Here is a 27,243-nt window from a genome sequence, read left to right as displayed (position 1 = left end):
GAGATTGTCAGCAGGATAAGCAATGTATTTTGTATTATACCCTTCTCCAGGGAATTTTTTAATTGCCATGGTGATGTCTCTGCTGTATCCTAGATTGAACAGAGACCCCAAGACATTGAGGATAATGGATTATGTTACATATCACAGGAATTTTGGAGCTACTCCTTCTTGCTTAATTTGCCTACACTTGGAAAGATGGAGATAAGATAATATAGAGAGACTGTCCGGGATGAGTAACGGCACTTTGCTAACTGGTCCCCTGAAGTTGGCTTTAACTATGTCCATTTGTAGTGGACAGAGCTATTCCTCACGGTTGTGTCCTAGTCAGATGCCTCTATCTCTGTGGCTCTGGTGTTCCTCAAAGGTTGTTTCACCATGTGAACTGATGCTAAAACATGGACAACATGCTCTGGTCAGGTGTGGAAATTTCTGTTGCTGTTATTCACATAAACAGGATAGAAGAATGCCAGCAGCAGGCTGGTGCTGGAGCTGTGTGCTCTGATCACATGAAGGGAGAGGAAGAGACAGCTTTATGTTCAGGTCCTTGCTCTTCCATAACTTTTTCTTCTCTCCTTGAAGAAATCACCTTTTCCTTCCACTTTAGTTTGCTAAATACACATGCTATAACAGCATTTCCATATGACTTATGAACATTTTGAGGAGAAATGCTTAGTAAAAAGTCAAATATGACTTGAAGTTGATTAGCAAGAATAAAAATAGAGTCAAATCCTTTGATCTAATGCTGTTCTGGCATTACTGGTACATCTGGGTGTAACAACCTGATCTTTCAACTCCTATGTTTTGCAGCTAACCTCTAGACAAATAAATCAAGTTCAAAAGCTTTGATACCCTCTTGTTCTCATGCTGGCTAAAGAGTGGGGCTACAGGGGCTCTATTATTCCTTCTTAGCCTGTGGAACGGTTGGTAGTTTCCAGATCCCAGCATGCATTCGGAGCTGGGATGCCTATCTGCATCAGACTGGCAATGATAATCAGCACCTGGAGCCAGTATTTAACACTAATTCAGGGTTCAATCCTCTCAATGGGACTCTGCTGTGGAATACAATGGAATCAAGAATTATTTGTAAATAAAGCAACAGAACACAGTTACTACTTTGCATGCTGGCAACAAATGTAACTGCACTTTAAGTTCTATGCTATATTTAATAATTGAACTGAGTGAAACCTACAGCGAATCATGGGAATTCATAAGACAACTTGAAAAAATGCAACCTCCTCCTCTTGCTCTTCAGAAGAGTATTTTTTTCACACAGGATGTGCTGAAGCATGTTATTAGCTATGCTGTACTCTGCTTATTTCATATGCCTGATCCCTGCTTGTGTTTGCAAAGATGAATGTGTTCAAACCTAAGTACAATCTCTTGTCAACAATGATGTACTGAAAAAAAAAAAGAAAAAAGACTGCTATTATTATGTCCCCATGGTAACACAAATGGTACATCATGAGGCTCTTACACATATTTATAATCTCCACTTCTTTTCTGTGAAACTCAGTGAAAATACATCTCAAGCCCACTGCCAGGACAAAGCCCTACAATCAATAGTAGGGCCTTACAATCAATAGTAAGCACAACTGTCAGACCTTGTCAGAGTATATGCGGAACAGAAACACATTCCCACATTTTAAGGACGCTCCTCGCACAGATGCTCTGCCCAGAGTTAAAACGGCTCTTCTACAGTCTTTCTTACTAAGCAGCTTTTCTGCTGTGTAAGAGTGGCATCCATCTGGGAAGAGCTGTGTACGTTTTGAGCAAACTCCGCCTTTCTTTTGAAGCAAGATAAGGTAGTTGGGGAGACAGCAAATGCTTCTTACAAAAGCATGTAATATTAATTGGTGTGGAGAAACCACTGGAGTTTTTCAGACTTGCAAAATAGAGCACACACGGCACAATTTTAAAAAAACCCAAAACCAAACAACCCTCCTCAGAATTCCACCTGAATTAAGTTAAGCAAAGCAACCAGACTCTTCCATCTCACACTCCAAACTCAACCTTAACACAGGTAAAATTCAAGTGACATTTTTCTAATTTTTATTTTAAAGAAAAAATTAAAATATTCAAATGGCCAAAAATAAGCATCTACTCCTACCCCAGCAGCACAGAATACTTTAGTGACATTTTAGCATTTTTACTCTAGAAACCTTTAAAACTTTCACAGAACTTTAGCTATAAGCGGAAGCATACTTGTCTGTTGTATTCAAGTTTAATTCCTCACTCTCTTGATTCTCTCCTTCTTGTGCACCTGAACAGTGCATGGTACAGGTGAACTCCAGGCTTCAATACCCATGAAGAACACATACCTGAAAACCCCCCTTTTTTTTAGACTTAGACATAGGTCAAGCACTACAGTCACTATTGTAACTGTGGGTAAGCTCATAGCAAACCTTGTATTAAATATGTGCTGGCTCAAGTATTAAACACAGACCAGAACTGTAGCTAGTCTAGTGCTGAGGGCATCTTTCTACCACTCACACGAGGAGATTTCCTTTCCTCCTCTCCCATTCCTTTCCTCCCAGCTGCTGGATGCCGTTTCTCACCAGTGTTGCCCAGGGACTTGCAGACCATCCTATTGCAGTTTCCACTACATGAAACCAGGAGCTCACCATAACAGGCTTCACCATGGCTAAAGCTTGCGCCTCTGCATACCCTATCCCAGGACCCCTCTGCATCCAACAGCGGATGCTTGTTTCTATTTGTGGTAACACTGCGTTATTTCTGCTCTGTTCCTCAGCCTGCCTCTTCTGCTTGTCCGTGTTACTACATGCAAACATCTGGAACTAATGTCAGTAGATGTGGCACTCTAAGCTGCTACACGTTGAGCTGTTTAACTGTGTGCAAAGACTGCACTGCTAAGGATATTTATAGCAGTGCTGAAATCTATAATGCTATGTAATAGTTTCGTAGCAGTATGGTAAAGTATTCATTTGGCACTGTTGCATTGTTATTTGTAGCTAGGCACCATTTTCCTTGTGTTTAATTTGCTGAAAATAATGTGCTTGTAGGTTAGAAGGAAGATTTACAAAGTCATTTTTTAAAAAGCATTTGTTGATTTTCTACTCATTTAATCACATTTATAATAATTCAATTAAAAAGCTCCAAAATAATTCTGAAAAATTTCACATGTTCCTGATGGAAAGGACACGCTTACAAACTGTCAAGACAGGAGAATGCTCTACAAATACTAAGTATCATATGCCACAAGAGTAATACCCAAAAGTTAGACGCAGTACAGCATAGCTGGCTAGCTTTAAGTACTGCTGGCACTGTCTTATGCCACAGCCCAGGTAATAAAGAAAATGGCATTAAACATATATACGTAGGCCAGCCTGGATGTGTGCATTTCAAAGGAAGATGACAGAAGTAGATAGTGCTTTGAAATAAATCTTCCATATCTTGAACTTTAAACATTACACTCTGATTAAGTAAACATTTATGAAGATTGGTCATATTTTGAAGGTGAGAAGCTACACAGAATTGAAGTAATAGCAAGATGAGGTCTTGGCTGTCACAGAGCACCATCTGCTAAAGAGAGGTAGCTTGAGCTGGAATGTTTGGTTTATCCAGCATTATTTCTACTAAGTGTGGCCCACTCCTTAATTTGTAAAGAAATAGTTCTAGTAATATGGCCAGACAGAGGAATCACTGAATGTAGGTCATAGTTCTAAAACAAAACCAGAACAATAAATAAATAGAATGAGAGTGCAGAGTCAGACCTTAATCCCACCTCTCTCATGCAGGAAACATCACTGAATTAACAGTGGCCCTCTCCTACAAATATTTATAAATTTGTTTATAAAATTGAGCCAATATATACAAGTCATGAGCCTGAACACTTTGCATGGATGATTCAACTCTTTCACAAATACTCTTCAGCTGCATTCTCTTTTTCAGCTGTACATTCTAGCGTAGGTTCTTGTTCAGCTCTGCTGCACCGTTCACACGAAGAGGCTGATTTTTTAAGTCAAATAGGAAGCAGAGGAACTGTCACTGCATCTGGTATTGGTACTGCCACTCTGTCCTTCAAGATTATGGAAAGTGCTCGGGACAGCAGGTTGTGTTGGGAATATGCCCAAGATTTGCCCTGCATTGTTCCTGGCTACAGATTTAGGAGACTTCAATAAACGTTACTCATTGTATCACAAATGAAAGCAGGGGCCGGGGGTGGAGTGAGGAGGGGGTCTCCCTACAGGGAAACTCCATCTGTTTCCCATATAACTCTAAGTATTTCAGTTAGTCCCAGAATAACCATTTATTGCCTTGCTCCTCTTTGAATTTACAGTCCAAAGTCAGCCTTCTCAAAAAATAAAAACGGATAGTGGCAGCAATCCGTGCAATCTATGTTATCTCCAGCAACACAACTCTGCTTTCCCTAGTCAGAAGCAATTCTACAGAGCAGTTCTCTATCTCACAAAGACCTTCAGCATGTAGAGAGTATGAAGAGCAATTCATATGCCATCCATCACAAACCTAATAAACCTAAGAGCTCAATAGAAAAGAAGTTTTCTTTTCAAGTTTCACTTTCATCAACTACTGACATTTTGGTTTGCCTTAAGATTTTAATTCTTTGATTAAAAAAAAGCTAGGAGAAATTAAATCAAAGATCAAGGAGCGCACAAAGTAAGGAAGACGTTTTCAGGCTGGATTTCAGAGATTTAACTGCAAAACTCACCTTAATGCTACAGAAGATATTTAGCTAAAGCCCGAGCACAGCTGCAATACCTTATCCCTAAAGGTCTGAAAGAGCCAGAGAGAGTCTGAGTTGGAAGGTGAGAAAGTCACAGAGTCAGATATCATCTTAGCAGTGAAGGTGCCTCAGGGCTGAATTTGGTTTTGAAGTGGAACGTGGAAGAGAAAGAAGAGTGATGTCCTAAATGCCTTCAATTTTCACTACGGTCAGTAGCAGCATGGAGTGGCTGAGTATAAAATAATGAAGACCAACTTTCAGGAGGTTTTTAGCACCAATAGAATTAGCAGCTGACATAAAGGGAGCTGGCCTAAGGCAAGCACAAGGCCAAGGCCAAGTCATGCAGAATTGGCACACCATACTAACTGGGCTGTGTAGTAAAACACATCATCTTAAACTCTGTTTAAACAGTTTGCAACAGTTGCAACAGCCAGCAGTAGGCTGTACCACTACAAGATTAAGTCATAGATGTCAGAGCTTTTTTATATAAAAATCTCACTGATATGGCAAAAGTCAGAACACCAAATATAAATGTGTGTTTAAGTTTGAAGTGGTCTTGAGAAAAATGCAGTGAAACAGCGAAAATTTATATTTTCCACTTCTGACTTTTTATTGAATCATTTTGCACTTTTTGCATATATTTTCAAGAAATCAGAAACATTCTGTGGCCTGTTCCTGGTGTTAAGCCTCACATGTTGGATCATGGAATATTATTAATATTATTTATGCATAGGTAATACCTGTTTATACAGCATTTTCTACATAATTGGAAATATGTGATGTAAGCTGAGTCAAAAACATTTTACTATGATAAAAAGGTATATTGCTGACTACTGGAGAAGTGAAGGGTAATTGCACTAACCTATTCCTTTTGTGGTGAAAGGGAAGTCAGATGGGGAAGAGGCATCAGGAGTTTGAATCTCTTTAATCTCACAAATCCTGTACACTGCCTTTTTCTTCATTTTTATGTTGCCTAAAAAACCTGTTGCACATTACCAACTCTCCGTGTAGCTTTTTATTCCGATGCGAAAGACCCAAACATTCCTTAATTCCATCCAAATTTGCATTTTAATTAATCTTGCCTTTTGGCAGGTGCAATGTAGGTGATGCTTTAGGCTTCAGGGGTAATGAATGTGCACCCATTACAGGGCAGCCTGACTCTGCACCCTCTCCTACATTCTTCAAGATCAAGACTTGCTGCAGCTACAGCCCCCACCCATGGATGAGTAGAGGTAGTCCTTGGCAAGCAGCTGCAGTTTTCATTTCAGTGTCTTTGCAGAAGCATCAGGCTGGATTTTTTAAGTAACTGATTTTTATCCTCATCCCCGAGATAGCAAAATTCAATTTTGCCTGTGCCACTAAGAAGCCTTGAGTCACCTGTAATATAAAAGTTTAGCGTTAACCTTGGCACACGAGGAGAGGATAATTGCAATAGTCCTCCATTTTGACTTAGTGTTATAAAGCATGCAAGGTCACTATGGTGTTTTCAGATGGGCTCCTGGTGGGTGAAGCTGGACCACATGCTGCTTTGGTCTCTCCTGGAGGTTGGCCACACAGGGTGCTGGTGTGCATCAGCACAATGGGCAGGAATGGAGAAGTCCAGCCCCTTCACTACTCTCCATAAGTTTCGAGGAGCTCAGTTTCATCTTGTCACTATGGCTGCCTAAAGTATGGCCATAGAACCAATCTTTTGTCAACTGGCCATTTTATGAGTGCTTAACTCACCCTCCAGCCTGTTCTCTCAGTACTGATCCTATAAGAATTCAGGCTTTTTCACTTCACACAGTTTAGTGAGCTCAGTGCATGACCCTAAAAAGGAAGAGGAAGAAAACCCCAAGCTGTGTGAAGCAAAAATTAAACAACAGGGTTTTAAATGATGGGGGAAAAAAACGTCATTAGGTGCTAGTAATTTAACATTGTGGATCAAAAGATGTTGAGAATGTTTAATGAGCAAGTCCTGAGACAATGAGATAAGAGCTAATGAACTGATTAACCTGCTGGTTTCAGTAGGATGACATTCAAGAAAACAAAAGTGAAAATCTATATAGGGAGTGCCTTATGTGTCTCTCACTGGCTGCCAGTCCATTTTTAACTTCAGACTACAATTATTAACTTCAGTCTTGCTACGAGGTACCAATCAGGAGCCTAGCATTATTGCTGTAACAAGGGATGTCTTAAAATGTTTCTACAAACTCTTTTATTTACTATTCATAGTAATTGAAGCCCAGTTCAAAGCAGCATTACTTTTTCTGTAACTTAGGTGAGATTCAACCATGTAAAAATAAAGAATCTGGATTTGAAGTGCAAGAATTACAGCTAATAGATTTTATTCAGGATATCACTTTATCTGAGTCTTCTGGGAAGTATGTGTTTCTTGTTAGGTGCTGCACATCACTGTCTGCATGCCAGTCTATAGGCATGCAGGCTTATTCTACTTCTTTTTCCCCTTGCTTTTTGCTGCATAGCTTTTCTAGTGTGGATACTAGATGTGCTGATATCCCTTTGAAAGTCAGCAGATAATGTTCCTTACAAAGTTTGTAATGTCCAGGCTAATGCCCTTCACAAAGCATTGTCAAATTTCCATCTCTTCTTTCATATATTCTGTTGAACACAGGGTAAGGGAAGGATAATGTGAGAATCTGATACAGTCTGACAGACTGTTTAAATTGAAAAGACAGACAAAACCAGAGATGGGAACTGGAAGAATGGAGACAGTGCAATTCCCTTCAAAAAATTCCAGAAATTGTTACCTCTACCTTCAAAAATGAATGAAGGACCATTCAAGTCTTCCTGATATCAGCTACTTTCCCTTCATTAACTACACTGCCATAAAATAATGTGATAAGCAGTTCAGTAGCAATTTGCCATCTGCCCTCACAGATCATGACTACAGTTATGAATCAAGTAGACCTAAGTAGCCTCCCACCCACCTCCCACTGCGCAAATGAAACCTAACTCTTAATTAGCTGAGCTACTTGGCCAGTACTATATGAACAGCAAGTAACCTAAAGTAGCTGGTATGAGAAAAAAACACACCAATCCAAACAACGTGATATAGTTTCTGGTCTCATTTTCTGAATAATTTTCCATCTCAGAATATATTGTGAAGTCCTTTTTCTTCGCTCCTTTATAGTAGAAGGGGTTTGTAATAGAAGCTGCCTTGCTTTTGTGTTCAACACTTTTTCTGTAAGTAAGTATTTACAAAATATTGCAAAGTGACAAAAACTGGTGAAGTTCTATGAAACATTTCAAGCCCACCCATCATTTTATGGGGAAGTACTACACAACTCAGATGAAAAACATTGTTAATGCAGTTCGCTGTAAAGCTTTTAAAACAGTGTCAAAAAAACTCTCCTAGCCAGGAGAAAACCTGTAGGATGTCTCCCGCCCCACCTTTCACCAGCTTCACTTGGGACCATAGAGAGGGAGAAACCCTCTAAAATCAGAATCTTTCCTCTAGTGATGGGTGAGTCAATCCAATAATGACTAAAATGTTGGAAGCGATTTGCTCCAACAAACACTGTAAAAAAACCCCGCTATAAACCAAGTCTCAGCATGCAGCAAAGTTTTTATAGCTGAGGAGCAATGATGGGATTTATGATTCAAACACTGATGGAACCTTAAATATAGTGATCCAAGTGGGAGTTATTTTGTTCAAATATACTCTTTCAGGCTCTAAATGCTTAAAGTAACAGAAAGAAACACCAGGAAAACAGCATGGGCCATCTTCATTTAGGGCTTGTCTTCACTGTACAAGTTACTTTGAAGTTAATACTCTCAGGATACCCTCTTTGAGCTAGGTTTGAGTGAAAGATTACACTTCAGAATAACTCTTGGCTTTCAGAATATGTCTGCAGAGTCTCCTGCAGGCAAACCTGTGATGGCTCTGCCATGTGCCCAGATGCCTGGCAGTGTGGCAGGCAGCTGAATCATTCTGCCAGCAGCACAGCTGGGTTAAAAGTCTACTGTCCCCCTCAGCTCTGCTAGTCTGACTGCTCAGTGACGGCTCTCTAGCCTGGTTCTGTGATGTGTGATGGTTGATAGTAGAGCTCCTTTCTGATACTCCTAAAATAGTTCATCTGACTATGCTGTGGGCTCAGGGCTTCAAAATAAATCCCCACGGCATATCATTAGCTTAAGCATCAGCAGCACTCCAGCTTTAGTACAATCTTTTCCTGCTACTGAAAAGGGAATTTTTGAAACATCACTAATCTAAGGCTGGGGCCATTCATGTGTAGAAAGAGATCACACTGGGAATAAAATGTGATTTTAATTCAGAATTTAACCATGCAGGAATACACGCCATTCAGCTAACAGTCCTGAAACAAGCTTCCCACAACATAATGGATTCTGAATTGCTCTGCACCTTTGACTAGCCAGTTGTTGTGCTGCAAAGCAACACAACTACCGTCTGCCCTGCAGAGAAGCCACACGGCAGTGATGCTCTTGGCTTTGCTCAGGTGCAACAGGAAATTGTCATGTTCATCTGGGACAGCACACAGAGCTTTGAGAAAATGCTATTGAACTTTTAATGGTAAGTTATCATTGGTGGTATTTACATCTGATCTAAAAATGGCTATGACAAATAGAAACATACATAGGTTTTACATGTCCTTAATTTGCAACACTTGTCCATAGACTTTAGTTCATGGTGGTATGAATGTTCTCTTAAGGATTGTTTCTTCATTCATGAATTAAAGATCCCATGCAAACTACTTTTGTTGTGCTCTAACACTATAAGCAGGTTGTTGAGAGAGGCACCAAATTAATGTTTGTATGGCTAGAGAATAACAGCTACTATTGCAAATTAATTACTGCTTTGACTGGCTGACATCTTCACCAATGCCTTCAGCATGCTAATCCAATGCTTAATAATGTATTCCTGAAATCAAAGGGTTAAAGAGACCTGTTTCCCCAGGATGCCATTTAAATGAGTTGTTCATTTGAGATAGTTTTGAAAAAGTAAGGTTCATGGAAGTGATGAAGCATAAAATAGAGAGGAAAAGTGCTGAATCACTAGCTGTAGTCTGTGCTTCTTTATATTTTTTATTTTACTTTTCATTTTAAAGGAAGGTAGGAATGTGCATTTAAGGGCAGACTTTATTCATGCACAATACCAATCTTTACCTAAAATCTTTTTATTTGTCTGTATGTTGTACGTTTAGTTGTGATTATACATGATCTAGTAACACTGGCATACATTTACTGATGCTGCTCCTCAAAAGGCTTCACTTGCTTTAAGAATGCCATTGTCCCTTGCACTGTATTTGATTTTACATGCTGTGTAACTTTTTACTATTCTGCTGCTCTAAAATGGCTTCAATTAAAGGTGTCTCAGGAGTTTTGTTCAGTTAGAAGTCCACCAAACAACAGCAAAAGAGTAACGAGTATAGACCTTTAGTAAAGAGTATTATCAAAAAAAAGAAAGTTTTTTTAATGAAATGTGATTAAACCTTTTTTTTTGGCCATTTTTGGGCATTTAGGAACAACATTTAAGTTCAAGAGTGACAGATTTAAGTTCAGAGGTCTAGACGTATGAGCAAGTCTGACAGTTGCTGCTGTACAAGTGACTGAAACCTGTTATGACACTTCCTTAGACTGTAAATGAAGCTTTGACTGGTGTTGGGACAGGGATTGTGCGTTCAGTTTGGAGAATGTGTAATACTGACAGTATATATAGTATATTCCGTTAGCTTCACAAAACCCAGGTGGATACTGATACAGTACCTCCACGGAAATAAGGTCACCAACGTTTTCCTGTGTCTGAGGAGTGAAGAATTAAACTCTCTAATTAACTGCAGCATTAAGATGCCTATTGTGTCACCTGAACTTACATCAAATAGTCACAGGAAGCAAGGGGGAAGGTCTTCAAACTGGAACTGTTCCAGGCAGAATAATAATGTTCTGCCCTGACAACAGTTTTCTGGTAAAGCTGGTACAACACTTTTTGTATAGTTCCACTGATATCAGTGGTGCTACTTGTCTGTGAAGAAGCCATTCAAAATGGCCTCAACACACATCATCTCAGCTTAGTCACACCTTCTTCGTTCAATATTTTTTCTATTACCTGCATATGTCTGGTGTGTAAAGTTAGTTAGTGAGAGGGCTGCTCCTAACAAAGGTGAAACAGGCAACCCCTACTGTAATCTGCTTTGCCTTTTGAGATTCTTTATTAAAGAAGGACCCCCAGGGAAGAGTCTGGCAGAAGGATACCCTCAGAAAACAGTTTGATATACTGTGGTAATCTGAAATACATTTAAAAGTACCTGTGAAAACTTCTGTTGCAGGAAGTTCAAGGCAATGATTCCCTTTGCATTAAAACATACCTTAGCACAACTGGCTATTTCATAATAGTCAAATATATTTACTAGTGGTATTTTAACTGCATGGTACTAAGCTGTGGTTTGTTTTTTTCTTCTTCCTTTCCTTCTCCTTCCTCTCAGGATGAAAAGAATCAAGTATTAACAACAAATATCTGGCTACAAATGGTGAGTTTTGAAACAAAGTATGTTTTTTTTCCCCTTTGGTCTTTGAGTTTAATCTGGTGAGGGGGTTGAATTTTAGGAAACTTTCAAGCTTTTGTTCTGTATCTTGCTACATAGTGGACAAAGGTAAGCTGAATGGAAAACTGTAAGGCTGAGATTCAGGTCTTGATGTTGTTTCAGGTATTTCTGAAAACTTTTAACAATTTGAGTCACTACATCTAAGTAAGTTACTAACTGCCTGTAGTTGATTTAGTCACGCTAAACTCTTGATCACCGTAAGACACTGGTGCCCTAAGAGTCCCAGGTAGAGTAACTGTAGGTGCAAGTGCCTTATCACCCATTTCAACAAATCCATTATGTTGTGGTAAATCATTTGATTGTGACAGAGAACTATACATGCAAGAAATGCATTTCATCTGTAATAGCTGTTCTGATCAGCACTCTGAAAATCGCCAGATGGTTCTTCTGATACAGGGAAAAAATTCTTCCAAAGAGGTTCATTATCTCCTGAGAGCTGCTGCCACTGTCCTAACTGAATGTCTCTGCCATCCTATTTGCTTTGCTGTCTATCTCCTTAAGAAACTGCAAGAGGATTTTAATTAAAACGGCCATGCTGTTCCCATGTTGTTCAAAATGTTGTTGTTTAAACATGGGTCATCATCAGAAGTTAACTGTGAACGTGAGAGGTTTTTTATGTTACTTCTCCAAATTCTGTATCTCAGTTACATGACTAAAATGGGTATTGGAACATCAGTTCAGTTTCCTAGTTTTCAGCTGGGAACAGTATACTTTTTCCTGGTTTCCCAGATCGTTTTGCCCACATAGGGTGTTCATTTTTCAAACAAAAAGCTTTATTATACCTTTTGTTGCAATGTTTAGTTGCTATAGTTGTCACAGAATTTCACATCCTCTCTTATTACTTAACCATAACTATTGGCACCACTAGATACCACAGCAGAGAACTTTGCCCCCCCATTAGCTCATGGCAGGCATTGCTGGGCAGGAGTAAGTATCACTCACTTTTTAATAAATGAAACAGAAAATAGAATATTCAAGATCTTTGTGAGAGTATTCTGAATTTCTTTTCTCTGTAAGGTTAACTAGCGAGAGAGCTGCTCCTAAGCAAAGGAGCCTACGCAGATTTATTCTGACTTGATTGGTTATTTCTTTGCATTAGTGTAATACTAAGACTCAGAATTAGTCTAAGATGCTTCTCACCATGCTGACTACTGTGGACTCCTAATGCTTCCACAAAACATTTCTACCATAAGTTTGTGCTTTACAAAGATGGGGTGATATGTGGAGCTTTCTCCATACTGTGGCAGCTGGGATGAGAATTTGCCATTAGTTTAATTCCCATCTGTATTACAGAAACTGAACTGTTTGGGTTTACTGAAGAGTTTTATTATTCAAGATAAGCATGCTGCTTCCACAGAAACTTTACACCTTTCAGTTTCTTTAACCAGCTCATTCAGTTTAAAGGTATTTTTTCTTTTATTGTAACATTTTTTATAGAGCGCCTCTCTTGCACTGTGGTAGGCCTTTTAAGAAGCAAATGAAAGACTATTTTGATGACCTACAAAGGATAGCACGGCTATTCCATTTATTCACAAAGGAAAGTTGACATGGAAGAAGCATTCAGCTCATGTTATTTTACAGGCTTGTTGTACAGTAAGATTAAAACTGTCAAATATGATATGTTTTTGGCTTTGAACTACAATGACAACAGTTGCTATGATTTCTTATCAGAAAAACAGATGACAATTCAGACTCAAGAAGCTATCATTTATTTTCCTTCTCTTTTATCCCACAGCATCCTTATCCTTTTTGAGATTTTGTGTCCGTCCATCCCCCCCCCCCGGAAATTCCTGATTCTTTTATATATTCTGTATTTCTTTTTATTTATTCACCTTAGCATATACTGTATGTAGAGCATGTTAAGACTGCAATGAGCAGATCACTTGATTACTACAAAAAATGTAGCCACTCTTCATGGCCTGTGTACACATTAAAAAAAAAAAAAGAAATGTGTTTGCTTATTAACTGTCTATTAATGGTATACTAGACAGATTGAAAGCATGCTTAAGGCAAACATATGTCATTTTATCATGCTAAGTGGTCTGAAGTAAGTTTTTCCCTGAATTTCCCTCTCCACTCCTTTCTTGGTATATACGTGTGTATAATCAGAGCTGTATCTTAAATATATTTTATCTAATCATCACTGAAATACTTAAATACAAAAACTAACTTGGGAGAAAGGGGAATATCAATCTAGTATTTATACGTGCAGACTCTTTGATCCTGACCACTATCTCCATGGCAATACTGTTCAGTATCAAAATCTTAAACTTGATCTAAGTTACAGCAGGAGCCTTGCCTAGTCACACAGATTAATACTAACCCAAGTACCCCGAGCTGTTTGCTATTTTAATCCACATCAAAGGTACTTCAGCAACAGTGGAGACTGTAGCTCTAAAGTTAAAACAAAATGAGGCAGCTCGTGTCCAGCTGGATGGGTAAGCACTTTGTACACATGGCTAAACAGAGCAACCGTACAATCTGCTTAACATTATCTCTAATACAGACTTTAATATTAAGTTTTCTATCACCCTTTTGACTGTCCTTACATCATTCAGTGTCACCCTATGCTACATCGTATCAGCCATGATAACTCCTAAAAGAAGTTAGAGTAAGAAATTATTTGATATATTGATATAAATTATTGTAATACAGTTCAGATGGAAATGAACAGGAGAGCCTGCTGCACTCAACCAAGCCGGGGGGCAGCGAGCTTTGCAGCAGCTGCCTGCAGCCTGCCAGCCCCAGCCCTCCAACTGCTACTCAGAAAGTGACCTGTTGTGTCAGCTCCTGAAAATGAGTCGCCTAAAGCCAACAGGAGCCCACAGGTTTAAATGCCTCAAAAGTGCTCATTGTATTTGTTTACATTGCTGGACTTTGTAAAAAATAGAGGTATCATGAGGATCTCAGTATTTCTACATTCCAAAAAGATGAAGTGGTAAAAAATACAGTGACATTTGTCTATCAGGAAGTTCATGTAATACAATGTACTGTAAAAATGCATGTAAAATTTCCGAAAAAAGAAGATGAGAAGCAGTTGATCAGCTTATGGAAGCTGTGTATAGATGAGTGTAAGAAATACACATAGTTTAGATAACTGTAAATGGAGCAGGCAGCGAAAATAAAAAACTATGAACAGAGCTGATCAGCTATTCTGATTTAAGATTTCTATAAAAAACTATTACCTGTAAAGCAAAAGGAAAAAGCAATGCACAACTCAGATCATTTGTCCAGGTGACAAGGCACTACAAACTCATAGTAAAAAATGAATGGGATAAATACGGAAGCACAGGCCAAGAAATTGTATAGTAAAAGCTTTACAAAAGATGTGTGATGAATACTATTAGATGTCTTGCATGCAGCAAAACGGCCACTTACAAACACTGTTCTAGAGGTGCGAGAATGAATTTCAATACCTGCAGCGTGAGGCTAACTGGGGATTTGTTTGGTGTATCAAACTGAAACTTGCCTGTGACAGTAATGAAAGGAATTATATAGAACAATTTGATGTGAATACCGCATGAGAATGATCAGTAACATTACCACCACAATACCCATTGGAAATTTTTTCTGACCTTAATGTCTGTCAAAGATTTTGACAAGGGCCACTAGATTGTTGAAGGGATAAGTATTGTACATTTACTCACCCATTTCAAAGCTTACATTGGAAAGACTAACATTTGGCACTGCAAAAGCACTGTAAATCTGGAGAAGTTCTCACTGTAAGTTATGTGTTGCCTACAGCTAAGTGAAATTAATGTAAATAACATAATATGGAGATAGAGAGAGGCATAATATAATGAAGCATAGAAATTATAAGAAAAAATAAATTTTGTGAAACAAGATGAACTTTATTTCTTATTTATACCTTTTGCGCACAACAGTAACCACCCTTGTATCCCGGCAAGTCATCTGCTTAGTAAGGGGTGAAGTGCAACCTCAGTTTCAGGAAAACACGGTAGCTCATGCTAGTGTTTCTCAGGAGACTGGGGGGTAACCAGCTTGCTAGAGCTGCCACGGTACTCAGCTGCCTGCAGTTTGGGGCAGTGCTTTTGTTTATGACTGTGCACGACCATATGTTTCAATGACAGTATCTGGGATTTAGCAACGCTAAACACAGATCAAACCCCAGTTGGTTTGACTGCGACAGACTCCCTGCCTATACTGGCAGTCAAGGATGGGTTGAAAGGAGCATGGATAGCCCCCGGGGCAGATGCCTCCAGTGCAGTAAGTGCCAGCCAGGAAGGAAGCTTGTGGGACAGTGCAGTGCTGCCGAGTATCTGCTCCAGAGGTTGCCTAACTCCAAACCACAGGAGCTGCTAAGACTTCCTATGCTAGTATTAACCGTTCAGCCATTTCAGTTGTTTTCCCTGTCAGCAGTGACTGTTGGCTGCTCTACCTCATGTCTATAATCAAGTTATTACAACCTGAGAATTTTCAACAACAGAAAACAAAGTTGTCTATGAAGATAAACATAATTGAAGTTAATATATGAATTGTAAAAGAAAATCTGTCCTGTCCCAAATTCACACCTGAGACAGCATGAACAATAAAATACATGCACCCCAAATCTTCTTTTATAGGCTGTTATGTGCACTGCAGTGTGAATTGAAAATGAGATTTTTATGCTTTCCATTGAGCTCTAGGTGGCCTAACTCACCCTTTCCAAACATTTCACTGCCTGAAGCTAAATCATATCTCTTTAACAAGAGAACACCTATTGTTTCAGCCTATCCAGTCCCTAGAGAACTACAGTAAACCAGTGGATGAGATTACCTAACTTACTTTTTACGTGTATGTCTTAGTACTGGACGGATCATTATCTACAGTGGAACGTGTCTGAATACCCGGGAGTGAAGAATGTCCGTTTCCCTGATGGACTGATTTGGAAGCCAGATATTCTTCTCTATAACAGGTAGTCACATTTTTTTCGTGTGGGGAAGGAGAGAAGAACATAGAATTACAGAATCACAGAATAGCCCAGGTTGGAAGGGACCTCAAAAGATGAACGGGTCCAACCTTTTGTGGGAAAGGGGGCCTAGATGAGATTATCTAGCACCCTGTCCAATCGCAAAGATAAGGCAAGGCAAATGACATAATAATCTCATCAAAATGCCTAGGGTTTGAAATACTTTTCCAAAACTTTCTAGGTTTTTGCAATGCTGGAAAATTACCAGTCTCCTGTTTACACAACAGAAGGTCATATTTGCAAACACTTTGTAAACAACAACATCCTCCCTACCACCAATTCTAGTTAAATTTTGTGAGATGATTAGAAAACTAAACTTTTCTGGATGTGTTTAATGGCACAAGTAGTGATAATTTCCTCTTAAATTATTTGTTTGGTCTAAATGTTTACCGGTAAGTTCAAATCTGACTTTTAACTGCTTGTCTAGTTTTAGTTTGGGTTTCACTAGAGGCAGGATAGGTAAATGCCAGTAAGTATGTTTGCATTTTCTCATGTCCAGTTTTGGTGTCACTCTTTCTTCCTGCTACAGAAATAGCTAGAATATTTGCTGCTCTCCTCGTCAAACTATCTGTTGTGAGTTGGGCTTATTTCAAGGACAGACAGATTGCCATCAATCCACTGCAGAACCTTTGGCTGACATTGAGAGGTTCTTTGGCTGCACCATTATATGGCAGTTCCCATTGTGGAATTTATTTGGTTTAAAAAGATAAAGCACTGAGAGCTGTCTGCTCTTTAACCACTTGCCTTTTTCTGCAGTTGTTGTGGGCCTCTGTGCTGTTCCCCAGGTACTGGAAAGACCTTACATCTGCTTTGTACATGTTGCACTGGCTCTTTTGTGGTAGCCAGGGTATATTGGTGTTTTTTTGCCCATGCAGATGACATGAACCTTTTGTCTTCCTGATAGCTTTATTCCTCTGTTTCTCTGCCATGTGTCTACTAAGAAGACAACCCTGCTGTGTTTATCAATCTGATTCCCCCTCCCCACTTCAGGAGCCGCTTTTTGTTACAAGACCTAGAGAACAGTTGTACCCAATATGTCAGCTGCAGTTATGCTCCCTTTTGCCATTTGATGATCACCTTCATGATCAATGTCACTGTCACAGGTGCTGTTGAATTGTAATAATGTGATAACAGCACCCAGTGACAGCATTTGTCAGCCACTTAGTACTTCCCTCTAGGGCCTACATTACTGCTTTGCTTACAGCATGCTGCAGTGCTTCTCTCAAAGGTACAATTAATACTAAATGATTTGAGGTGATCTCCATCAGAGTTCACCATTCTTACGGTAACTGCCTGTCAGGATTACTTCTTGTTTCTGGTTTAAGCATGGCAATTAGCGATTCAGTTGTCCATACACCAGCCTAAAAAACCTTTCAAATGCTCTGTGCACAAAATGGACCAGCATGCAACCTGGACAGCTATTTTTGCAACATTAATCTTGCTTAATGTATTTTTCAATGCAAATTTGTTCTCTTGAGCATTTATTCCTAGCTACCTTGATTCCGTAAATGACAGCATTCTTGGGAGAATCTGACAAATCATGCATTCATTTCTGTTCTTCTGCGGAATAACACACTGTGTATGCCATAAAATTGGTACTCTACAACAGCAGTTTAGAGGTTTCTAAAAGAATGAATTATGATAATATTCTTCCTCACATATATCACATACCTGAGAGAGAATTTCAGTGTGTCTGAGGATTTATGCTTCAATATTTAAGTAAGTATATCCAAAATGAAAGCGTAATTTTTTTAGAAATTAGTAATATTAACACATACATGCTAACTGTAGCTGAAGGCATTATAGAATAAGAAGGCTGACTTAATAACCTGAAAAACTGAAAACACTAGTTTTCTGTTAAAACAGATTTTTGAATCTTGGGATTATTAACTATGGCATGGTCATGAAGTAATTATTCTACAGAGTTTCTATTTCGAACACATATTTGATCCAAAATCTTATTCAGAGTTTAGTCAGAAAGCAAAGCTATTTAAAACAAATACTTACTCCTGTATGAAATTGCATTGGGGATGTTATGACGTTCTCTTATGGTGACATGGTATTTTGAGCTAGATGCTTTCAATTTCTATACACTTCACTAGGGACATGCATCTGCAGTTACAAAGAAATTCACGAACAATAAATTCATTTTTCATTTTAATGAATGCATGTTTCACTATGTCGTGAGTCCTTATGCATCTTGCTGCAGCCTGGTACAGAGAAACTTGTGGCAGCTGTATTAAATTTTACAACCAGTCTGTTGTGAAGAATGCAGGGCCAGTTCATCTGTAGTTTTTCTGACGGAAGAAAATCTGGGCCTATGTACAAATTCCAGGATTGACTGTGTTAGTGTCATGTATGGCTCTCTTCCACTTTGTTAGTTTTACTAGACTTATTAAAAGTGTTCATTTCTGGTGGTATTATTTTCCAAAGGCTACATAGTGTTCAGTACTTCACGGAATAACAAGAATTCTGGTAGTTATGTCTCATTTTAACAGTTTCAGTTTTCCATTTTTATAAACCTGAGATTCTCCAGATAGGTCCCAGTGGGATTATATCTGCTAGGTACAGCTTTGTCATCTCAGTGTACTGCAGTCAATATCTGCTTTTAAGTGGTTATACCCTGAAGAAGAAATGTAGCAGAAATGGTTTTCTATCACTACATTTGAGAGCAAAGTCTCATCAAGCAAAGGCTTAGCTACTTGGTGCATTCCCAGTTGAAGCACTGCATTTCAAAAAACAATTAGAAGCACAGTGCAGAAAAACACATATGCTACTTTTTCAGAAAAAAGAATTTCATATTTAAGTGTGAGTACCTCTTGATATTCCTTTAAGAATGTGTCTTATGAAAGGCAAAGTCACATGGCAATGAAACCTAGGTTCCTTGATCACTTGTGTCCTTCTGAAAATTTTATTTTTGCCAATTACCAGAAACAGCAGCAAAGTCTTAGAAGCAACCCTCCGGTGCTTAACTGCCCTCCACTTGAGGGGAAGAGAACAGGATCTAGCCTAGGAGGCTAAGAATTTTATTTCTAGTCATTAATTTCCACTTTACAAATAATTTGTGTGGCATGGATATTTTTACATCCTAAATTTGACTACTTGTTTGAGTTTCATCATGTAGCCCCTATTAATTTCAAGTCAAAGCAATTACTTGTCTATGTCTAATATAGAAACCTGTTGCAGGACTTTAAGTCTGGTTTTCTAAGGAAACGAGACTTATGCATGTGTGTGCGTGCACACCTGTGTGAATATATGTGTTTGTGTATGATCTTTCTTGCTGCCCCTTTCCCCAATATCTTCTGAATCCAGTTCTGCCAAATTTAGCAGTGCAATCAGTAGAGATCTTAGCAGTACCAGTTTCTTACAAACGTCATGAAAACAGGCAGCCAAGACAAGGAGGTAGAACAATTAGTGCTCCAACTGGAAGAGAAGCTGCAACATGAACTCAGAGAATCCAGCCATGAGCTATGAAGCTGAAGGAGAGCGGCCTACATTAGTTCGACTGCCTTAGAATTGAATTGCCTTTTCTCCTCAAAGTGCTAGAATCCATTCATGCTACATACACAATATTTAGACTTTTCTGCTTGTCTTCAGAGTTCAAATTAAATAGCTGCGAAGATTTTCAACACTGTGAGCCTTCTGCTCACCACAGGAAAAAGTGCAACTCCAGATGGGCAAGTAATTATTTGGGTTTAGTTTTTTCTTGTCTGCTTATTTCACAGACCAGTCCAGATATTTTTAAAATGTCGTTTCTTCAAATACATAAGGGGAAAATAAAATGCAAAGTAACAATGACTAAAATAATGATTGCTTTATTTTAGCTTCTGAGATACAAAATTTGCATCAGAATAGATCAAATATTAAAGTCCTCTTTTTTAAAAAGCATATTTCAATACGGGTTTTCCTGCTGGAAAATATACCATTTATTATACTTTATTTTCTGCTACAATTATGAATATTTCACTTTCTCCCCATCCCAGATTCTTACTGTATTTTTCTGATGATGTTTTAGAAAGTCATTAGAAAATGATGAGATACTAAACCACTAATAGGCAAAGTGACATCAGAGACTTGTCATGTTCAAATCATCCTAGAGTCAACACAGGGTTTTAGATCAACGAAAGCACAGACTGCAGCAAGAAGCCAGACCCTGAGGCTCGTGCGACCTCCTCAGCCCTGCCCCAGAGTGGCTGGCACTGTATTTGCCTTGTGCGCCAACCCATCCCCACAAGGTGACTGCTTGGAAACTACAAACAATACAACAAAGTACAGTAGCCTATGTCTCATGTTGCTTATCCCCCGCACAGATGAAAGCCTGAGAAAGGAGCCTATGTCTATAATCAGGGCCAACAGCCATTCAGACATGGACTCAACACAGCAACTCCTGAAATAATTTTGAGATGCAAAGAACATTCGCTGCTAGTACCTTCCCAGTACATTCCGTGCAATTTAATCTAGGCACCAATTTCAGTAATTATGACAATTTCTTGAATACCTAGGTCCCAAACTTTAAAGGATCAGAACCTGAAACCAGGTTTGTGGGTTCTGAAGTAGATAATGAAGGCTGGAGCTGCATGAAACAGTCTTATGTAGTAATAACGTTCACCCATGCAAAGGGGTAGGATGAGACACTGGAGTACCCATCTCCCCAGCATTCATTAGCTGCTGTTAATGTAGACAGCAAGAGAACAGATTTCCCTGTACAGTTGCTTGAGAAGTTTTTTAAAAGTGCTTACTTTCCAAATGGAAATCAATAGAGCCAAGGCACTGTAATGAATGTAGTGGGATAGGTGAGCAGCGAGAATGAGGCGACTCACCTTCACTTACAGTTGTTAATCAGGAACAAATCCAATAGTATCAGGCCAGTTACTCTGAGGCCACAGAAAACTGGTGACAGGAGAAAAGCTGTCAAGTTTTTCGGGAGAAATAATCCCTCTATGAAGAATGGATTCATCTCAGATATTCTTCAGCCAGTCAAAAAGCCTATAAACCATTTTGTTTCTTTCTTATTCTAGTGCTGATGAGAGATTTGATGCTACATTTCATACTAATGTTTTAGTCAATTCTTCAGGACATTGCCAATACCTGCCACCAGGTAGGTTGTTTTCATGTCATAAATTTTGATAAGTCAGACTACTTATGTATGGTGTGGTTTCAAATTTGACATCAGTTCTCTGATATTTTATTTATCTAGCTAGCACCATCTGATAGATTTAAGCCTAGATGCATCATGATTTACATGGTTAACACTTTTGTATGAAAACCACCATACAAGATACATTTTTTATTGCAATTATGTAAATTCTTCTGTCATAATGCACTATTTCAGAAGTGTGGAAGTATAAAAGAAGATAAAAAATAAAAGCCCTTAATATAAAAAGATATTGTTTATTAAAGCCATGGTAATGCCTTTTAATAAAAATTCATTTCATTGATTTGGTTGTTTCTTCTATTAATACGTTAACTGTACAATAAGATGCTTAGTAACATCTTGGATGTATTTTCTATTTGAAATGATTCACTGGATGCTTCATCAAAACAATTTTTAGTCTGAAAGGAAAGTGTTCTATGTTTGACATTTATTTGATATCAGAAATATATCACTGACTCTCTGGATGTATAGCAGTGGAGTACTGTTTCTGTTCACAAACTCAGTTAGCCTAATTCTTAGAATTAACTCTTCCTAAAATCCAAATTTTAGAAACTACAGCAATAGAGCCAAGTGCTCTCCAGACAAATTAGTTTTTCCACCCACCCCAGAGGATTTCAGGCGTTTGCCTGTTGTTCTTTTGATTTAAGATGTTCCATTTGGTGGGGGTTTTTAAATTCAATTCTGAAAGCTGCTAAATGACAGGGCCTGAAGCAACAAGTAAAAAATAAGAAGCTAGCTTTCCTGAATAAATCACGATCATGTAAATCTAATAAGACAACAAATAATCTTTCAGGTTGTCTTATTTTATTCAGTAAAAGAAATAGGAGAAACAGATTGCATATTCTGCTTCATTTCTTTCTGAAATACAGTATCTAGAAATCTGAGGTCTTCTCTAAACATTCTCCCACTATGTGCCAAAATGGAAATGTAGTTCAGAAAACAGTTTCTAACATCAATATATTAATGGTGCAGTTCTTCCCTTTTCTATGACTGACTTTTGCTATTTACATGTCAAGACACAACTGAGATTAAACATGCTTTACAAGTTAAAAACAGAGGGTGCAAAGTAGAACAAGGTCTGGTTACAAAATGTACATGAAATTATGTGGAACAAGCATTTAAATTAAGTGTTCTTGTTTAAAACCCAATCTAGGCATATTTAAAAGCTCATGCTACATAGATGTGCGCTGGTTTCCATTTGACGTTCAGAAGTGTAACCTGAAGTTTGGATCCTGGACTTACGGAGGCTGGTCCTTGGACTTACAAATGCAAGAAGCAGATATATCTGGCTATATTTCAAATGGAGAGTGGGATTTAGTAGGTAAGCCCTTGATTTCTTATTTATACCATGAACTTGCAGCCTTGTCTCCACTGCTGAAATGGATGGAATAATGATTGGGAAATGAAGACAGAAATTAAATTAATAAATGACCTAGCTAGTGGCATTTGAAACTCTGAGAACAGATGTAAGATGAATATAAACATAGTATTATGTAACTGACATAATACTGACAAACTTGCTAGTAACTGACAAAATTGCTGCTTGAATTCAGTAAGTATCTTTTATCTGATTTTCCTTTATTATCTGACAAAAATTACTTAATTGGGAATTAAGCTTAAAGAAGTAGTTTTACCTGTAGTAAAACTTAGAAAGCTACATTTATTCTTTTTTAAAAATAATCATTACATAATATACAGTTTATTCACATTAATTTCTGGTTTTCTTCCTTTTCCCTCCTACACAGGAGTTCCTGGGAAGAGAACTGAGAGTTTTTATGAATGTTGTAAAGAACCCTACCCAGATGTAACATTCACAGTAACTATGAGACGTCGGACTCTCTATTATGGACTCAATCTTCTTATTCCTTGTGTACTGATATCGGCACTTGCTTTGTTAGTTTTTCTGCTTCCAGCAGACTCGGGAGAAAAGATCTCACTAGGTAAATCCTTAATAGCATATTGTAAATATGACCAAACCAAAAGAAATTGTCCTTTTTTAGGTTTTTTAAACAATCTTAGTAGTCAAGGAGGAATAGCCTGGAGCCTATTCTGGCTCATGAGCTATTTTTACTGTTTGATGCTGAAGCTGTGTGATGTTTAACCCTTGCTCTCAGCTTAGGGTACACTGAAGTTGTGACATGGAGAAATTCCAGCCAACCAAGCAGAAGCATGACAATTCCTGACTACCTTCCTTAAGAAGCAAGGTTTCATTTTTTGACGTTTATTTGCTGAAGAAAAATCCCACATTCACTGAGTAAAGCTTAAGTTTACAAATATGCATTTAAACATTTTAACATAGAATTCTTCTTAATATCTCCTTTTAATATTGAGTTGTATTATGAGCCTAAGGTGCCTTCTCAGAAAGACTGATTCTAGCTACTACTATTCTAATTTTTATAGTGAATTTTAACTAAAGTATTGGTTTGTGAAACAAATCTGATGACTAAGTACTTGATCCTTAAGATGGAGGTTAAATATATAATGAAACTTTTTGCCCCGTACAAAACTGCAAATGCACTGGCTTCTACTAAGTGAACATAGCTGTGAAAAAGGTAGAAACAAAATTGACATTTCTCCAGAACGTGGTTTAATTGAGTAGTAGCCTCCCTAATCAAGAAGTCTCTCCCCGTATTTTAAGATTAATTCTTTGTTCCTAAATCCTTTTCCACCTGACAATGACTCATTATTGTTTAAAACTAGCCCTGAGAAAAGCTAAGCTTGTTCCAGAAAGATGGGAACTCATCACTGTGCAACAGAAGTCAAACTCCAAAAATCAACACTCAAGACTGCTTGGGCACAGCCACATGCAGAACCCAACAGCTAATATCAAACGGTATCAAAGTCTGTCCAAGACAGCAAATCTGTTTTTCAGGAATATTATGCATTACACCACCTGTAGGTTCCATGCCAATTAATCAAGTGTCATATGCTCAAATACTCAAAATCACACCATGTTTCTAAAGCAAACAAGCAGCAAGAATTACTTTGATTTACCTCAGCTAATTAGCAACTGGTGATAAAAGCTGAACAGCTACAAGGATCTAAAAATATATACATCTGTGCAAGCATTGGCACTAGTCTGGCAGCACCACTACCCTGAACTTGAGGTAGTACAAGAAACAATAGGAGTACCACTAATGTGCTGGTGCGAGGGTAACAGTGGGAATGCATCTTGCAAAAAGCACTCCTTCAGATTCATTTTCTGCTTCTTGCTGCCTTGTAATTACAAGCTACTGATCTAATTTCATACTTCATGTTTATCTTTCAGGTATAACAGTTTTATTGTCTCTCACTGTCTTCATGTTACTTGTGGCTGAAATAATGCCAGCAACATCTGATTCTGTGCCCTTAATCGGTAAGCTAACTACAGCTTTTATTCACTTTTATTTTTTGTCAAATGAGGTGCAGTGACTTTGCATGAAGGCCAGCAGTAAGGCAAATTACCACCTGTACAATGGCCTACTGCAATTGAATTAGAAAAATGCTGCCAATTGATGAGAGGCTCTGATGGGTGCAATCCCCTATACAACTTCTGTGCTCTCTGCTCTGAACAAAATAGAGAAACTATGTGTATTTTGGGAAAGAGTAAGGGAGTCAGTTTTCTATGGAAGAAGTTGTCGCAGTTTTGACACAATTGGCCAGACATTAGGAATACAGAGCTAAACGTGATTAAATCTTCCCATTGTAATTGCTCAAACAGAAAGAGAAACTTTACAAAAGAAGTACTAGTCAGTCTCTACAATACTGGTGAAAGAAAATTAGAGGACAATCTTTTTCACGGTTGCTTAAAAAAGGCAGGTGCTCAGTTTCACAAAGACAATTATTAAAGGCTGGCAAGCCTCTCAAAATAACAGCTGCTCTTCCTGCTTTTGAGAAGTCTTTCACAAGTACCTAAAGTAGCACGTGTATCACCACACTGGAAAAAGAACTTAACACTATGTATGCATGTATATAAACACCCTTTATAATAGCTACAAAGCGATATCAGCCAAAGTATATTGCTGTAATTATCTGTTTATTTTGCAGCTCAGTATTTTGCCAGCACTATGATTATTGTTGGTCTTTCTGTTGTTGTCACTGTTATTGTTCTACAATACCATCATCATGATCCAGATGGGGGAAAAATGCCTAAATGGGTAAGGTTTGATTTTCATTCATTATCCATTGTATAAATGTCCAGATCAGGGATGTGATAGAGTAGCTAGTGACCCATGTTTACTTCTTACTGTTGAAAACATATAAATCCTTCCTAAATATTTTGTTTGGAAAAGTAGTTTCACCAGAAATGACATGTCTAGATACTTTTCGTGTGGTTGGCTTCTTAGGGAGTGTGTGTGTGCGAGATAGAGATTGACTATACCTCAACTAGCTTCTATATTCAGAATCTCCTTCACAACAGCTAGAAGCACCTCAGGATTTTGCTAAAACCTAAATATATAAATGAAGGTGATTTTCAAATAAGCTGCAGATGTCAGAAGTGAAACAGGTAGAAAGAAAGAGTAAGGTGCTGATGGAGATTATAAACGCATGAAATACACTAGCCTCAAGGTGCAACTGTGCAGCTGCTACATGTTTAGCTGCTCTGCATACAAAACATCAATAGCCTAAAAAGCACTTGTTAAAGATGGCTGTTAAAGTGGAAGTGAAACTTGCTCTGAAAATCCTCATCTTTACATCTCTGGTCAAGAACATCTGTAAAATGCAAAGGAAAATTAAAGTCTTCTTCTAAGCACATAAGACTTTCTTTATAACGTACTTCTATGAGTGGTTGTTTTTACAGGGAACATTACACTGATACTGGATTACCAGGTATTGATGAGTATCATCAGCTAACTGTCCACTCTTCCTGACTTCACCCAGCTCATGGCAGCATCAGGCATTACTGAAGATGGAAAGACCTTTTTCTTTTTTTCTCTCTAGAACAATGAGTTACTATTATCCTTACTAGCCAAAAAGAATGTGCGTACAGCAGTGCCCTGTGGACAAGAGATAATGAGATATTCCCCGACCTATTCTGGGGTAGTGACTTTAAAATAAATTTCAATGAAGAGAATAAAAGGTATATATCTTTAGACGCATGTTTGATGACCTGAAGGGGACAAATATTTAGTACTGAGCCAAACATCCTCAGAAAACAGAGTACTTGACATTGAGGAGTGAGCTTTAGTGTTGAGAAGCTGAAGTCCATTAAACATTGTTTGGATATTGGTGGATTTTGGATCAGGCCCTCAGTTAATGGAACATTATCCTTCTTGGTGAAGCTTGATAGTGTAAATAGGACGAGATCTAAGAAGAACGTAAGAAGAACATAAGAAGAACGGGCGGGGAAGACGACCAGCCTGGCTGAACGGGGAGCTTTTGCTGAGACTCAGGAAAAAAAGGAGAGTTTACCACTTGTGGAAGAAGGGGCAGGCGACTCAAGAAGAGTACAGGGATCTCGTTAGGTCGTGCAGAGAGGAAATGAGAAAGGCAAAAGCCCAGCTAGAACGCAACCTGGCCGCTGTCGTTAAAGACAACAAAAAAAGTTTTTACAAATATATTAATGACAAGAAGAGAGCCAGGGAGAATCTCCATCCTTTATTGGATGCGGGGGGGAACATTGTCACCGAGGATGAGGAAAAGGCTGAGGTACTTAATGCCTTCTTTGCCCCAGTCTTTAGCAGTCAGACTAGTTATCCTCAGGGTACTCGGCGCCCTGAGCTGGAAAACAGGGATGGCGAGCAGGATGAACCCCCCATAATCCAAGAGGAAGCGGTCAACGACCTGCTACGTCATCTGGATACTCACAAGTCTATGGGGCCGGATGGGATCCACCCGAGAGTGCTGAGAGAGCTGGCGGAGGAGCTAGCCAAGC

At 38.6% G+C, this 27,243-nt stretch overlaps 1 protein-coding gene across 1 annotated transcript in view; it reads left to right on the top strand.

Moving 5' to 3' along the window:
* Nucleotides 1-27,243, top strand: part of CHRFAM7A (CHRNA7 (cholinergic receptor, nicotinic, alpha 7, exons 5-10) and FAM7A (family with sequence similarity 7A, exons A-E) fusion) — a 43,069-nt gene that overhangs the window by 12,315 nt on the left and 3,511 nt on the right. The window contains exons 2-8 of the mRNA XM_009321572.1: nt 11,146-11,190; nt 16,071-16,180; nt 21,253-21,332; nt 22,543-22,710; nt 23,135-23,329; nt 24,658-24,744; nt 25,416-25,525. Of these exons, the coding sequence (XP_009319847.1) occupies nt 11,146-11,190; nt 16,071-16,180; nt 21,253-21,332; nt 22,543-22,710; nt 23,135-23,329; nt 24,658-24,744; nt 25,416-25,525 (795 nt within the window). The remainder of the gene's footprint in view (nt 1-11,145; nt 11,191-16,070; nt 16,181-21,252; nt 21,333-22,542; nt 22,711-23,134; nt 23,330-24,657; nt 24,745-25,415; nt 25,526-27,243) is intronic.

The sequence above is a fragment of the Pygoscelis adeliae genome, unplaced genomic scaffold (assembly GCF_000699105.1).
Source record: "Pygoscelis adeliae isolate BGI_AS28 unplaced genomic scaffold, ASM69910v1 Scaffold183, whole genome shotgun sequence".
NCBI classification, from domain to species: domain Eukaryota; kingdom Metazoa; phylum Chordata; class Aves; order Sphenisciformes; family Spheniscidae; genus Pygoscelis; species Pygoscelis adeliae.
This window is presented reverse-complemented; position numbering and strand designations above follow the sequence as displayed.